At 52.4% G+C, this 16,648-nt stretch overlaps 1 protein-coding gene across 7 annotated transcripts in view; it reads left to right on the top strand.

Annotated features, from left to right (window-relative positions):
- SMAD3 (SMAD family member 3) overlaps positions 1-16,648 on the top strand; it is a 128,449-nt gene that overhangs the window by 97,827 nt on the left and 13,974 nt on the right. For 4 of the 7 annotated variants that reach the window (XM_032175740.2, XM_032175741.2, XM_032175742.2 and 1 more), the window contains exons 2-5: positions 434-627; positions 792-923; positions 2,307-2,381; positions 6,078-6,128. In XM_032175740.2, coding sequence (XP_032031631.1) covers positions 434-627; positions 792-923; positions 2,307-2,381; positions 6,078-6,128 — 452 coding nt within the window. Of the gene's footprint in view, positions 1-433; positions 628-791; positions 924-2,306; positions 2,382-6,077; positions 6,129-13,083; positions 13,180-16,648 lie in introns of all 7 variants that reach the window. The other 3 variants (XM_058427140.1, XM_058427141.1, XM_058427142.1) reach the window with 1 other exon arrangement.

Raw genomic sequence — 16,648 nt, 5'->3', positions numbered from 1 at the left:
CACTGTAGTCCTCATATCTGTGCCTGAAGAACTCTCATTGTCCTCCCCAGCCCTGTCCCCTTTCCACACCTCTGGGCTGAGTAGGAAGCCGATGAGTGGCTCCTGAACCTTTTCCAAGCACAACTGAAGTGCGGGCCCTTCCCGTGGAATGCCGCTCCCTGAAGAGCAGTACAAAGTTGGGGAACCCACTGGGGACTGGTGGGTGAGGCCTGCTCTGCCAGCTGGGGGTCCTCTCAGGGGGCCTTTGTTGTCTTCTCCTGAGATCCCTCCCAGCACTCAGAGCTAGCAGTGCTCTGATCTCCTGGACCTCTGGATCTAGGAGAAATGAGGGGAGGGAGAGCTTTCCAAGTGTCTGAAAGTAGGAGGCCGGACTCTGTAGAAAGCAAGCGCAATCCACATTTCCCTCTCTTTCTGCCCCTCCCCATCCTGGCAGGTCCCTGGATGGCCGGTTGCAGGTGTCCCATCGGAAGGGGCTCCCTCATGTCATCTACTGCCGCCTGTGGCGATGGCCGGACCTGCACAGCCACCACGAGCTGCGGGCCATGGAGCTGTGTGAGTTCGCCTTCAATATGAAGAAGGACGAGGTCTGCGTGAATCCCTACCACTACCAGAGAGTAGAGACACCAGGTATGCTGCCTGGCCCGCCTGTGGGGACAGCACGTGCCGGGGGTCATCACCTCTCCCCCGCTCCCCATCCCCCCTAGGGTCTGCGGTGCACTTGGGGGTGCGGGGACTTTGGTGCTGGTCTGGCATCGACACTGAGCCACCTCTGCTCTGTCTCCCCCGGACAGTTCTACCTCCTGTGTTGGTGCCACGCCACACAGAGATCCCGGCCGAGTTCCCCCCACTGGACGACTACAGCCATTCCATCCCCGAAAACACTAACTTCCCCGCAGGCATCGAGCCCCAGAGCAATATTCCAGGTAGGCACGTGGGCGGCACAGGCTGGCCTGGGAGGCAGGGGCAGCGGTCAGCCCCGACATCAGTCCTGTGGCCCCAATCTCTGCCCCCTGGCCGTCCCCCGCTCACCCACTCTTTGCGCACAGCTCTGGCCTGAGGGCCCCTGACTCAGAACCGCATCCCTGTTGGGAGAGGACCCATGACCTCAGCTCCCCCCTCACTAGTGATGCTTTTCTTGGCATAGAGGAGCAGCATGACCCTTCCGCCCGGCCTTGGTGCAGTCATTTATTTTGGAAGCGGAAATAGCAACACTGTTTCTCTCACCGCCCTTGAGGCCTGGACTGGCGTTCAGTCCCAATAGACTGGGGGTCTGCAGAGGCGGGGAGTGAGCTGAGGGCCAGGCAGCAAGTGCCGAGAGCTGGCTCTGTAAATCCGCCTGGGCATCAGGCCTCGGTGAGGGGCTCCAACCTGGGTGGGAATTGAAGTGACTTTGAGTTTTCACTCTGCAGGGAGAAATGGGCTTTGCTGTCAAAGACTGCAAATGCTTTTAGAAGCCCCTCATTTACATGCAAATAATGTGTGAATCACCAGCACTTTCAGACTCCAGGAAAGCTGTGCTTGGCAGCACTTGGGCTAGTCACTTTTGCTTGCTGGGGCAGTAATCCTGCTGCGTTCCTCTTAGAGCATTCTAATTTGGACGTGACGTTCATCCTGGGTTAGTTTACTGGGCTGAGGTTGGCTACAGGCCTGTGTGCTTGGGTCAGAGTGTTAAGGAGAGACCCACTGTCCAGCCTTCTCAGATCATTTGCGGGTAGCCCTGGCGTCCCGGGGGTAAGTCAACTACTCCCTGTTCAAAGAGCAAATCTTGGAGGGCTTCGGTCAGGGTCTGGGGGAGGTTTCAGAGAAATAGATCACGCTGTCTTTGCCATCATTGAACTTGCAACCTAACTGCTGAGCGAGGACACATTCCCTAGAGACAACAAATATAACACCCAGTCTGCACAGGAGAAGATAGTAGGGACCAAAGGGTGGGTCTGAGCCTGCAGATCTTCAGAGGACAGAAAGGAGTGAGGCGGAGGCAAGTCCGGACGCCTCCCTGGAGGGGGTGGGGCTTAACCTTCACCTTGAAGGACCAGGATAAGTTAGCCTGGCAGAGGCTCTAGGAGTACACATTTCAGACTTGGGAGTTGATCCGGTCCTGCGTGAGCAAAGGCAGTTATGATCCAAGTGGGAGTCAGAGGTGGACAGGGGCGAGGACAACAGAACCAAGAGCTGGAACCTCTACTCCGAGACCTGGAGCCACGGATGCTAGCATCATGGTGTGCATGTGTGATGTGTTTGCGAAAGGTGTCTCAGAGCCAAGCTGTGAAGGCCTTTTAACGGACCACCTTCCTTCTGATTCCCAGAGACCCCACCCCCTGGCTACCTGAGTGAAGATGGAGAAACCAGTGATCACCGGATGAACCACAGCATGGACGCAGGTCAGTCATGCAGGGACATGCTCTTATTCTTAACTGATTAGCAGCTAGTAGGTTCATCCCTTCCATCCCTTCCTCTTTGCCCCCTCCCTCCCTCCCTCCTCTCTCTGTCTCCAGTATTTGTAGAGTAACCGCGATGTGCAAGGGGCAGGGCATAGAAGAGGGTCTGAGCTGCTCACAGATAATGGGGGAGATTGACAGGACAGCCAGCAGTCACTGGGCCATCTCGTGTAAGCCCTGATGGAAGATGCCGCTTGGCACCAGGCACACAGCAGGGCCACTTCACCTGGTCTGGGGAGGAGCAGCATCTTGCAGTCCAGGTTTTTCCCCAGGTTGAGTCTTGGTGATGTGTAAGTATTAGCCAAGCTGTCACAGTGGGCAAGGGTTGTGCCAGGCAGAGTCATGGGGGTTGGGCAGGACAGCCTGGTGCATTCTGGGGACAGTAAGAGCTCAGTGTGTCTGGAGTCCAGAGAGTGTCCAGCCCAGGGAGCTCAGCGTGGCTGGAGGATGCACTCTCTCCAGTGGGGAGAAGATGGGAGGGTCCGCCACACAGGGGTCCGAGTGTGGTGGACCTTCAAGCTAGCCAGACCACTTGGCATTTAGTCAGGGCTGATGGGAACCACTGCAGGCTGTAAGCAGGGCCTGTGCCTTAGTGAGATGTCACCAGCAGCAGGGTGGAGAGTGGCCTCGATCACCTCAGGCAGTCACATGGGAGGCAAGAAGAGGCTGAATGGAACTAATGCCTCTTCTGATGACCAGTGGAGACCCCTGAAGCCAATATTTTTGTGTGACAACCACATGTGATGTGTGTGCTCCTGCCATGAAGGGCAGGGTTTAGTTCTCTCCTGCTACATCTCCAGATGTTTCCCATATCATTTGTTATAGGACCAAATTGGCTCCAGACCAGCAGCTTCTTGAATTGAACCCCAGCTGCCACATAGAATGTGTACTGAGTTGTGTGTGGTTGGGAGAGGGGGAGAAGGGGAGAGGGAGCCACGCAGATGTTCCATTCCGGTGGTGGGCATGCCTTGTACACACAGAGCCGCTAGACACAGTGGAGCCACCTGCCCTTGCACATAGCCCAGGAGAGACTGTGCAGTTCCTTCCCTCATCTACCCCAGACGGAGTCTCCCTCTGTTGCCCAGGCTGGTGTGTAGTAGCATGATCTCAGCTCACTGCAACCTCTGCCTCCTGGGTTCAAGCTATTATCCTGCCTCAGCCTCCCAAGTAGCTGGGATTACAGGCAATGTAGCACCATGCCCGGCTCATTTGTGTATTTTTAGTAGAGACAGGGTTTCGCCATGTTGGCTAGGCTGGTCTCAAACTCCTGACCTCAGGTGATCTGCCCGCCTCGGCCTCCCAAAGTGCTGGGATTACACCGCACCCAGCTGAGGTTGTGCAATTCCTGAGAGACCGAAAGAGACTCGCATGTACGTTGTAGTTGCTGAAATCCAGCCTGGACATTGTGGCACTTTTGGGTTGAGCACACCCGGTAAAACACACCCACCCGGCGGAGTGACTAGCAGCTCGAACCAGCTGGAATGCATTGAAGACCTTCCTGTATCCAATGCCAAGTGACCGCTGCAAGCTTGCAGCTATTCAATGCAGGCGTGGGAAGCAGGCCAGCGGAGCAGCGTGTCTCCAGCTGCTGTGTTTCTTCCCACTCTGCGCTCCCTCTTCCCTTTCTGCTGCTCTCCATATTTGCACAATGATTATTGTTACAAACAAACATGGACCAGAGGGGCTGGAGATTGGAAAGAGCAGCCCAGATTTCACCCTGTCAGCTCTTGTTTCTTCTCCCTCCTCTTCCTCCCTTTGCTCTGTCCCCTCTCCCTTCTTCCTTTCTTCTCATTAAGTGTGCCTGCAGGGCCCTGTTGTGAACATGAGTGATTTATCTAAAAGAGAGACAGACCAGACTTGTGGACCCCAGCCAGTGTGTGGGTGGTGTGGGCGGGGGGCTCTCCTGTTTTAGTCTTTGTTCTTCAGAGTTGCCTGCTTGGATAGTCCAGTTGCTCACGGGCTTGGCTTCCCTGCCCCCCCGGGGTGTGGTTGTGTCTCAGGGCCAGAGGGTCACCTTGTTGTTCCCCATGTCCCTTCACCTACATACGTGCCCTTTTAGACTTGCGAGAAGGCCCCTTGGACTTCCTAGGTCTTTGTGGTTCAGGCCACCACAAAACGGGACAAGCGTTTATTGAGTGTCTACCATGTAGTGGTCATGGTGTAAGCATATTTATATGCACGGTCTTACTTAATTTTTACATGTCACACAGTAGATGATGATATCCTCATTTTATACCTGAGGAAAAAATTAAGGCTTATAGAAGTTAAACGGCTTAGCCAAACTCACATAGCTGATTCGTGGGGTTGTCTAGACCCTGTGACTGATTCTGTAACTCAGTTCTCTCAGTGAATATTCCACATCCCCCTTTGCGTTTGGGGTTACAAGGGAGAAGGAGAAATCCGTGATTCTTCCCTTGCCCTCAAGGAGGTTACAGCTGAGTTGGGGCAAAAGAAGAGATTGAACAGCGCAAGGCAGCATTCACTTGAGGCCAGATGCTGGACCCATTCTCAGGACTGATAGATTTCATGGGGTGGAATTAGACCCCATAGGGTGGTAATAAATAAATAGTCTCCTTTTTTATTTTTATTTTTCTAAACAGTCTCACTGCTGCCCAGGCTGGTGTGCAGTGGTGCAAACACAGCTCGCTGCAGCCTCGATCTTCTAGGCTCAAGTAATTGTCCAGCCTCAGCCTTCACCACTTATGGCTAATTTTTTTTTTTTTTTTTTTCTGTAGAGACGGGGTCTCCCTATATCGCCCAGGCTGGTCTCAAACTCCTGGGCTCAAGTGATCCCCCAGTCTCAGCCTCTCAAAGTGCTGGGATTACAGATGTGAGCCATTGCGCCAGGCCTCTGCAGCCTTCTTGATAGAGGAACAGAGGAGGGGGGACGAGCAGGATGCTGCTCTGGAAAAGTGTCCACTGTTTATTTTTGAAGGCTGATACCACGTGAGTTCTTTTTTTCTGGAGGTGAGAGGTGTAGAAAATGTAATAGAGTAAGAATTGGGTAGATTTAGACTTTTTCCCACGTGCATCATCATCTTTTGCATAAGGTGTTTTGTCTGGTTGCTGAGTTGCAGGGTTTCTGAGGCAGGTTTGTGAGTTTCCTGAAATTGATCTTTCCAGCACCTGAGCTGCTGCAGCCTCTGACCAAGATCAGTGGCTGGTGATGCTGGGGAGGCCTCAAGCCCCGCCTGTGTGGGAGGGCTGGCCTCCTGCTCCCTGGGTCTTTGCAGCTTGGGAGAAGGGCTTCCCTGCTCCTCTCATTTTCCCGAGGGCATAGTTAATAGGGCAGGTGGTGTAAGCTAAAGAAAAAAGGTGTCACCTATTCTAGTTGAGAACTTAGCAGCCCTGAGGTGGGAGTCTTGGTTAGGATCATAAAACCATCTGAGACCTCTGAGATCATAATCATGAGACCTCTGAGATCATCCACTCAATCCATTCATTCCAGACAAGAAACTGGGGCCCAGGGAGGGAAAGTAGAGGCAAGGGTATGGGGTAGGCCTTCTCCTGGGACCCTCAGTCCAGGATTTTCTTTCTGCTGTGTTGGGCTACCCCACCTTGATATGTAAGTGTTTAGTAATTTGGCTCTCCAGGCCAAGAATCTTTTGTGAAGTCTCACAACTGTGTCTCACCTCGCAGGTTCTCCAAACCTATCCCCGAATCCGATGTCCCCAGCACATAATAACTTGGGTGAGTATCTCCTCCTGCACACAACTGGAACCCCCTCTAGCTGCAGCCCTGGCGAGTCGCCAGTGTGGGGAGGGGGCCCTGAAGGTAAGCTCTCCCCCAACCCCTACCATCAGCCCAGCTCAGCCCATCAGGTTTCTGGTTACGGTGATGTTGAGGTCACCACAGAACGGGGAAACTTGAGAACAGTGGTGGCAGGAAAGGCAACCATATGCTAGGTTTGTATTTCCCCTGGGGGGCGGGTAGACGTGAGTGAATGAAAATTCCCCCAAACCTTATGCCCAGGAGAACGAGGGTCTCTGGTCAGCTAAGCATACGTGTGCGGTTTGGTGCAAAGCCACGGACAGCCGTGCAGACTCCAGCCCCCTGATATTTATAGACCTGTTTCAGATATACTTATTTGAGTGTTTCATCTTATAATTGTGTAATTTTTCTTAAAACAGCAACGTATAAGGAATTTGAAAATAAAGTCAAAGTGCACATAATCCCACCACCCTAACATAACTGTCTATGTGTGATCACAGTCCTGATGTTTGTGCATCAGGCATATATATCTCTGTGCCTTGCCAGTGAGATCATAGTGCATATCTGGTGTTTTCATTCTCTTTTCTCCTTATGTTATTTTGTAAACACGTTTCCGTATTTAGGTGTGTTGTTTATCGTTGTGCGTTATCTCATGATGTTTTGGAGTGGAGGGTCCATTGTTTCCGCAACATCCCTCCATGGTTAGACTGCTGGATCAGTTTTTCCAAGACTCACTTTTCTAACCCAGTAGGGTCCTTCAGTTCTTCAGCTTTGGCATGGAACCTGCCAAAGGGCTTAAAACAAATGAAATATCCATTTAGTTTTTATTGAGGGGAGTTTTTTATATTCTGGTCTGGTAGTTTTAGAAAGTGTAAGTTGGATTTTGTTTGGGACTTTATTGCTGAGGCTCAGGAAAAGAAATAGTTAATATTTCTTGGCGAATCAAAGTGGATTGGACTGGTTTTTGTGCCCATTTGCTTCCAGACCTTGACTGACAGCGTCAGATGAAGAAACTCATCATTTGGAATATTAGGAGATGCCTGAAACCCTTTAGAACAGGCTGACCTGGGCAGTGTGGGATGTGACTTTGGGGGATCTGTTTTAACATTTTTGTAAAATAATATCACCGTGAGTGCCGGGCTTTGCAGAGGGAAGGTCACATTCCTGATATGAAAGGACTGAGTTATTAAAAACAAACTGAAGGCTAGAAGCAAAGTTAACACTTGAGAAATTAAAGGCCATGATGGTGAACTTGACTCCGGGCTTTCAGCTTTTGAGATTGGCTGCTTTAGATTTATTTTCTGTGCCATTTTAAAACCTTACTGGGGCCAAGGTAGCACTTTTAGTCAACAGCCTTCCAAGCAGACGCTTGCCTTTGAAACCATAGCAGTCCCAGGGCAGCTTGGAGGTGGCTGATGCCAGACACGGTGCTCCAGACTGAAAGGTGGTCATTTGCTGTGAACTGCCCTCTAGATTGTGTAGAGTAGGATGAGGATGATGGGATGTTTCTTGAGCTCTGACCCAAGGCAGCGTCCTCTGTTGACATAATTCTCCCTCCCTACTGCCCCTTCCTCAGGCAGCTTGCCTGAAAGTTGAGAATTCTTAGGTTATTTCTTCCAAAGGGAGGACCCTCCCCGAGCCTGGCCATCAGAGAATGAGTGCCACTTTGCACTGGCCTAGTTGCACCTCTGCTGGGAATCAGGGGCGAGTCGCCCAGCGAGTCAGGGTTAAGATTCTGGGTAAGACACCGCGCTGACAGGCCTGGCTTCCCCTCTGCTTCATGAGCCCCTGTGCTCCCCTTCACCCATTCAAACCATTGACTTCATCCCTATCCAGAAGGTCACCTGGACTCTCAGTGTCATAGCTGGAAGGGGGTGAGATGGTGATGATGATGGGAAACATTTCTTGAGAGTTTGCTGTTTACTGTTATTCAGAGTGCTTCCTGCATGTTAACTTGATCCTTATAACTTTATAAGGCAGAAGCGTTGTGATTTTTCATTTTACAGATTAGGAAACCAGGGAACACATTGGTGAACTCATGTGTCCCAGATTCACAGCTAGTGAATGGAGAAGCTGGCTTTGAACTCAGGCCCTCTCACTCCAGAGCGTACACTCCCATTGTGGCATGACACTGCCTTGCTGGGCCGTTTAGACCAGCTGTCCCCACCTTCCTCACTTGGAAGAACAAGGCTCAGGCAAGGCATTTGCTGACTTTTACGTTGGAGACTAATGCTAGGCTGTGGCTCCCGGGAGGAAGCCCTGCCTGCTTGTCTGCCTCTTCCTCTCTCCCTCATTCCCAGATACTTGTTGTCTGCATGCTGTTCAGGTGGGGGATTGGAAAAGGGACCACAGACCCAGCCATCAAGGCGCTACGGCCTTGTTGGGATCAATAAGGCAGGACCAAAAATGATTCTAAAACAAGAAGTAGGTGCAGATAAAGTACTCTGAGGGTTCAAGGGACAGAGCGATGGGATTCCAGGCTGGCCAGGCATCTCCTCTGTATTCATGTGCTCAGTCAACATTGGCTGAGTTCCCACTATGTACTGATGCTGGGGGCCAGAGCTGGGAGAGCACTAGGCATTTGCAGCCTAGGGGCGGGGGTGCAGCTGGAGGTGTCCATGTCCACCTGTAATGCATTGTGCCAGGTGCCCAGGGAGCAAGTCCAGAAGAGGGAGGAATAGTATATGCCAAGGAGGAAAGTGTGGATGTAGTGGGGAGACATGGGAGAGGTTGTGCCGTGTGTGAGCGGGCCCTTGAAGGACAGATGGGACCCTGTGAGGCAGAGAAGGAGGGAAGGACATTGCAGGTCCAAGGGCAGGATGTGGTCTGAGGACAGCTGGCATAGTGGTTGGTTGTTGTCTCAAGAGGGACAAAGCGGGAAGAGGAGGCTGAAATGGCAGGTGGGGCACTGGGAAAAGACCCCTCAGTGTCTGCTTAGCGCCCTCTTGCCTGTAGAATAAAGTTGTTTGTGGGTTTTGAGTGGGGAGGTTTTCTGATGACAGCTTCATAAAGATTAATCTGGCCACTGTGTGGAATCTAAATTCTAGGGGAAATTACTGGAGGCAAAACAAAACAGAACAAAAACCCATTTGGACAGCTCTTCCTCTGGAGGAGGCTGAGATAAATGCTTTCGAGAAATGGTAGCAGAGCTGGGAGAATGCATTTGAGAGGGAATCATGGGCCTGAATGAGCAGGATTTGTTGACCAGCTTTAAGTGGGATGATGGTGATGCCCCCATCAAGGCTGGACACCCAGGAAGTGGAATGGGTTGGGGGTGAAAGATGGTGGTGGGTTGCCTGTGCTTAACTATGTCCAGGAAGCAGTTGGAAAGTCAGGAAAGCAGCTGGCGCTGGAGGCGCAGATTTGGAAACCATGAACACATGTGGCAGTCTTTCCCATAGTGGGGCCTGAGAGAAGGGGTTTGGTGGTTGAATGAGTGTGGAAAGCCTGTATTGTGGCCCCTCCTGCAGCCCCCACTCAGGAGGGACTCACATGGCCACGCTCTGAGGAGCCTGCAGAAGGAGGCCTGTCTGACCCAGCGTTCCTCCCATGCACTGATCACTGTTCCTGTACTTCTGTCTTACCGCCCCACTGCCCATCCTTAGATCTGACTCTGGAAACACCAGTGAAGTCTGGCTGAAGTCATGCCAGTGGATGGATTTAGTGGAGAGGCCGACCCAGCTCAAGATGGAAAGACAGCCAGAGACACACTCGGGCAGGGGGGTTCCTTGGGGAAGGCTGAGGTCAGGGGGATGATGATGGGGTCACAGCAGCTCAGAGCGGAGGGAAGCCCTGAAGGACAGTGGCTACAAGCGGGCCCTGCAGAGATGCAAAATGAGATTTAAGAAGAAAGAGTCCTTGGATTTGGCATCAGGGGCTCAAGGGGGAGCTTTTAGGGAGCAGTGTGTGGAAGGGGAGGGGCTGCAGTCAGTCAGCAGTGCACTGAAGGGCAAGTAACAGGTGGGGAGGTGGAGGCACCCAGCAGCGCAGCCTTTGCGCTGACTCACAGTCGGTGCGTCCCAACCCCTAGGATGGAGGCAAGCACACAGGGAGCTCTTCCTAGGAAAAAATGGGGACATCTCAGGACATCTGATTATTTCTTTTAAAGAGATTATTATGAAATTACTGTACAAAAAGAAATAAAGCAGAGGACATCTGGTTTCTCCTTTCATTTCCTCCCCACTCCAGGTGTTAGCCCCAGGGCTCGGGTCTGGGGAAGGTTGAGCCTCCTTTGCCCCAGCAAAGCCACTTCTGGTAAGGGGCAGGGACTCCTGGTTGAGACTTGGCTCAGCATCCTGCCCCAGGCAGGCTCTCAGAGACCCTGGGACCTGGGACCGTTGTTTGCAGGGCAGGGGATATGAGCAGGTGATGTTCCTGTTATTACACAGCGTGCTGGGTGAGTCACCGAGAATTTCCTAGGCATATAAAGGCGGAAGGATTGGGGTAAGTGGAGGGGAAGGAGGAGGCAGGTGGAGGGAGGAAAAAGGTAGCTGGCTTCTGCCCGGTGAGTAAGTTGTTCCCTGCTTTAAAGTGAGACAATTCGGGCGGAGCCATGACTGAGGAAAATAATGTACCAGGGAGAGCCCTGGGGGAGCAGTTGAGCTGGAGTTAAAGGAGGAGATGGCCTCCAGAGTGCCAGTGGCAGGAGAGAGAGGCGGGGATGGGGCAGCTTGGAGTGAGAGGGACAGGGCAGCTTGGAGGTGGCTGATGCCGGACACGGTGCTCCAGACTGAAAGGTGGTCATTTGCTGTGAACTGCCCTCTAGATTGTGTAGACTAGAATGATGGGATGTTTCTTGAGCTTGGACCCCAAGGCAGCATCTCCTGTTGACATAGTTCTCCCTCCCTACTGCCCCTTCCTCAGGCAGCTTGCCTGAGAGTTGAGAATTCTTAGGTTATTTCTTCCAAACGGAGGACCCTCCCCGAGGGTGCCACCTTGCACTGGCCTAGTTGCACCTCTGCTGGGAAGGTGTGAATCAGGGGCAAGTTGCCCAGTGAGTCAGGGTTAGGATTCTGGGTGAGACTCCACGCTGACAGGCCCGGCTTCCCCTCTGCTTCATGAGCCCCTGTGCTCATGTGTGAGCACACGTGTGGTGGCAGGGCAGCCCGAAGACCACCGGCCCTGAGGGTGGACAGCGGCCCAGGGCAGAGGCCCGACCCAGTTCTAGGTATCTTCATGCTGCTGCCCAAGGCTTTTCTACAATGCAGCTTCTGGCTCCGGTCTTCCCCATACTTGTGAAATCACAGGCAGGGTCTTCCCCACACTTGTGAAATCACAGGCAGGCAACATAATGACAGGAAGTCAGCTGCCGGCTCTGTCTTCACACTCCTGAGGGCCTGGTTTTTAGACTTTGCCACTGTTCCTGGTTGCAGTATGCTGGTCATAAGCTAAACGGGCATGGGCGTCTCTGTGCAGCTTGGTTTGGTATTTTAGTCCGCAGATACATAGGTTGGAATTAGTACCCTGGGTGCTGGGACACAGCTGGTGTGGGCTCACAGAGACCTCATCCTCTAGCACAGGAGACTCAGGTACACAGCTTCTGGGACACAAGGTTAATTCTGCATTGAGGCAGTGAGGGAGTGTTCCACAGCCATGTGAGCTGGGCCCTAAAGATCGAGTCCCTGCAGAGCAGGGGGATGGGCAGTCCAGGCAGAGGACCCAGGCAGGACTGAGAAGTGGCGGATGAGGAACATGGGAACCGGAGTGTGGAATCTCTAGACTGAGGAAGAGCTGCCTTCTGCAGGTGAGGTGGGCCCGGCGGAAACCAGCCCATTTCTGTTTTGACCTTTCATCTTGCAGCAGCGGTGCTCCTGGCCTTTGGCCGTTCCTTGCTTTCGATTTATAGGAGAAAGTTAATTTCCCCCTGTTGCCTCCCCACCTCTTCCTTTACGGGATTTGAATCTCTTGCACATGTTTTTAATAGGCATCCCTTAATCCAAGTGTTGCCTTCTGGGTTTTATTCTGTTTCTTTTTCTTAAACAAAATGGAACGTCTGTGCCAGCTTGGAACAGGACTGAAAATTGAGGCCAGCCAATGCGTTAGGCTGGCAGGGGGCCAGCCATGGATTAAGTGCCCCTATGGCACTCGAGAAGTCTGGCCGACACCACACTGGTGGGGGCAGGGGATCCACAACGGCTGGAGCTGGAGGTTCCTGCGTCTCCAACACCTCTGCACTGGGAAGAGAGATTAGCACAGACTCAGAAGTCTGGTCGGGAGCAGGGCTGTTTGAAGGGAAGGCCGTGGGCACATGCCATCGTCTACCATCCCAGGTGTGCAAAATGCTCAGCCCAGAGGTGAAACTGCTCTTCAATGGGGTGTGTCACCTTACCCCCCATAGCCATTCTCCTAGAGGAGCCTTCTATAGAACTGCTTCTGCATTTGTTGGTAAACCCTTGAAACCAGATCTTATTTGCTTGCTTGCTTGATCAATTGATTGATTGGTGGGGGCAGCGGTTGCCACCTCCCCCTGAGAGATTTCTTTAAGATTTAATGCCAGGACAAACTTTGTTTTCCCTGAGGAACTAGTAAGCATTGCTCATTCACCAACCAGAGCCACAGACCATATCATGTTCCCTTTTTGTGTTGTCTACTAGGAAGCTCAGAGCCAAACTGGATGCTTTTGCAGTAACTATAACCTCATGGTTATCCCGTTTATAGCCTTCTTCTTTCCAGAGTCCTTTTTGTTTCTCTGGTACTAACCAGGGTAAGGATAAGTCCTTTGGGAAAGAAATGAGGGCATATTTAGTGTTTTGGGGTTTTTTTTGTGTGTGTGTGGCAGAGTCTTGCTCTACCCCCAGGCTGGGGTGCAGTGGCGTGATCTTGGCTCACTGCAACCTCTGCTTCCTGGGTTCAAGTGATTCTCCTGCCTCAGCCTCCAGAGTAGCTGGGATTACAGTCGCCCGCCACCACACCCGGCTAATTTTTGTATTTTTAGTAGAGACGGGGTTTCGCCATGTTGGCCAGGCTGGTATGGAACTCCTGACCTCAAGTGATCTGCCTGCCTTCACCTCCCAAAGTCCTGGGATTACAGGTATGAACCACTGCATATGGTCTGTTTTTTGTTTTGTTTTTTTTTTAAAGAAAAATGTGCCATTGAAGGCAGAACCCACAGGTGGTGACGATACTTTCTGGTCTGCCACTCCTCTTGCACAAGTTCCGGGAGGAAGCAGCTGAGGCATGGTGGGCAGGAGGGACCTAGAAAGGAGGGAAAGCACGGCTGGCTTTTAGTTGTTTGCAGAGAATAGAAAGTGCATGGCTGGGGTGCTGCTCTGGCTCAGTCCCGCTTCTGAACACAGGGCAGCTTGTCCAAACAGCACTCTCTGAAATGGCAGCCCGCAGGCTTTGCCACTGGCCTGATTTCACTGCTCCCTCAAACAAGCATCTTCCTAATGATGTGTCAGGTTCCTAGTGTCCTGGGTTTTCCACAACACTGTCCAGTGTGTGTCTGCGAGTTGCAGGGCTGTTTGGATAAGGGCTCAGATCTGCTTGGGAGGGCCTCTCGGGCTATGACCCCAGGCCCGTCTGAGGGTCCTTGAAGCCCACCCTTCCCCAGAGCATGGTTCCAGCACCATGCGACACAATGGGTGGCCTGCCAGCTTTTTCTTTTTTTGAACACTGGGCTGGGTTGCTGTTCCTGGGAGCCTAGCTCTTTCTCTTCTGCCTGGACTAAACCCAGAGAATGCTGGGCAGGGCCTTATGATTTTGGGGTGAGGACTCTGTTCTGTTCTACACATTGCTGAGTAAGTCAGGGCCAGTCCAAGCTATATGTTCAAGCTGACCCGTGCCGGAGAATGACCTAGGTGGCCAGCTTTATTGTCTTCTAGTGCACCACAGTGATTGTACGGACTAGAAAACTGAGGTTACAGAAGGAGGTCATGTGCCCAAGGTCACACAGCAGGATCAGCAGAGCCTGCGCTTGGGCAGTGGTGGCCAGCAGCACTGATACGTTGCCTGACCACTCTGAATGCTTGGGTTGCACTTGGATTTTTTTTTTTAAGTTTCCAAAGCAACATAGCTCACATTTTAGTGAGCACATTGTTTAGAATATAGCTTATCTCATTGGAATGTTGAAGCATCAAGCAAAGCCAGAGCCAGACATGGCTGACGTGGCTCAGCCTCACCTCAGGGGCCAGGGCACAAGCCACAGCTGCACCTGGCCCTGTCATTCCTCCTTTCCCCATTAAGTACTTTTGATGCCTTCATCCTTATCTTCCTTTGCTCCACCCCAGGAAGAGAGGAAAAGGAAAAGAATGCTTTGCCTCTCCATCTTGATGGTGATCAAGATAGGACCAGGCTATTTTCAAGTTCATAGAATCAGGTTATTATCATTGTTGTTAACACCATGTGCTGAGTGCTTGATGCGCACCCTGCACCTCACATGAGTTACCTCTGTCTGTCTAGAAACAGTGCTGAGAGTAAAGAGGATGAGGCCCAGAGAGTGTAGCTGGTTTGTTCGCAGTCGCATGTCTAGTCTGTGCCTGAGCCAAGATTGACCTCCAGTCTATCTGGAGGATGGCGTTATAGCTTGTGCCCCATGAGCCAGTTAAATATATAGGGCAATGGTTTTCAACTGGAGGCCGTTTTGCCCCCTAGAAGACATCTGGCAGTATCCGCAGCCTTTTTTTATTGCCACAATGTGAGAGGGTGATATGGATGTATACTACTAGCACCTAGTGGGTAGGGGCCAGGATGCTGCTAAACATCCTGCAATCTACAGACCCTCCCTCCCTCCCTCCCATCCACCCACCCAACAAAGAATTATCTGGCCCCAATGTCAGTAGTGCTGAAGTTGAAAAACCTGACCTAGGGTGTCCTAACCCTCCAGCTGACACTTCCTGGGTGTGTGGAGTGCAGGGGTGTTACTGGCCTGCCCCTTCGCTGTTCGTGGTAGTGTTCTCCTTGCTGTTAGAAGGGATCATGCATCTAGACCCCAAAAGGGGATCGGGACACTCTGTCCTGCAGGGGCAACCAGACCCCTTCCTGTGGGCAGAACAGCTTCTGACTTTTCTCTCTTGGGCTTTACACACCTTCAGAAGGTCTGATGAGCAGGGATCCTCCCAGTGGGTTCCCCCTCCTAGACATTGCCTGGCATCCAGTGAGCAGGGTTCTCAGGCCAGGGCTGAGACGTGGGCATGGGGAGCATCTCCTGTTCCTCCCTCAGGAGGAACCCTCAGCCCCGTGCTGAGGGTTAAAGTGAGGGAGGAGAGATATCAGCCTGGGCCCTGGGACCTCATGGTCGAGTTGGACAGTCAGGATGCTCACACAGAGGCACACTCTTAGTAACTGCGTCGCTTCAGTTATATTTAAGAGCCAGAGGGACTTCAGAGCCAGGCTGAAGCTTTGAGATGGAAGAGCGAAAATGAGCAGGGGACTCCCTAATTCTTTAGCAGATGGATGGGATTCAGGTAGGCATCAAGCAGAGTGTGGTAGGCTAAGGGCTAGCGTCCAGCAGTCAGTACAGCACAGAGAAGCAGTTGGAAGAGGTTGGCCTAGGGCGCAGGGCAGTCCTGGTCCAGGGGCTGTGGCATCAGTGTGAGTGGGAATTCTGAGGGCCCGGCCAAGGGCTGAGAGAATGGGCCTGGAGATGCTGCAGAGGCGTGCAGTAGGAGGGCACAGTGCCAGGGCCACTGGGCCGGGGCAAGAGGAGGGCGAGGAGGCCCCAGGAAATGGAAGGCTGGGATCCATTTCTAGTGTGAGGAGAAGCTGCCATTTACTCTTCTGAGAAAGAGAACCAGCCCCTCGTAGGATGGCAGTTTTGCTTTGAGGAGCCCCTAATGGAGACTGTACAGACAACTGGGACAAATACAGATTTTCTTTCAGAAGGGTTTGTGTCCTAGCACCCCAACAGCCGGCATCTAGACAAGTATGGAAAATAGTTTCTGTGATAGGAGGCATGGCCCCAGGCTCAGTCTGCAGATGATGCTTGGTGGGTCCGCTGCACCAACACAGGGCGCTGTTGGGAACCCACTCGGCTGCTGCAGGCTTGGAAGCCGCTGCTCCACAGGCTGGGAGTTTTTCCCCCAAGGCTGTGCAGAGCCAAAACCTGAAAGCCCTTTTAGGGGCAGGTATTGATGTGGGCTACTCTGGAGACCTTGCAACAGAGGCTGAGAGGTGACTGTGCAGGACAGGAGGTGTGGGCTGCCCCACAGTGAATACACGCAGTGGCTGTCCCAGGTTCATCCAGGTACTGGGTGGCCCCTGGTCCTCTTCAGGTTTGGCCCAGCCCCTCCTTGAAGACTCCTTCCATCCAGTCAAGGCCAAGCAGGTGGGGTAGGGCCTCTGAGCTAAAAAAAAAAAAAAAAAAAAAAAAGAAATCAATGGCCCTTTACACACACAGTGTGGCAAGGCTGATGGAATCGCCTCCAGACACCTGAGCGTCTTGTTCTGGTGGGTCTTGCCAGTTTTATACGATAAAAGGCACGGGGTAGAGAGATTATTAATCCCTCTGAAATGCGGGGAAATGGTACTCCAGAGCGTCCGTGGGACCCCATGGAGGGAGC

The sequence above is a fragment of the Hylobates moloch genome, unplaced genomic scaffold, assembly GCF_009828535.3.
Source record: "Hylobates moloch isolate HMO894 unplaced genomic scaffold, HMol_V3 SCAFFOLD_14, whole genome shotgun sequence".
In the NCBI taxonomy this organism is placed as follows: Eukaryota; Metazoa; Chordata; class Mammalia; order Primates; family Hylobatidae; genus Hylobates; species Hylobates moloch.
This window is presented reverse-complemented; position numbering and strand designations above follow the sequence as displayed.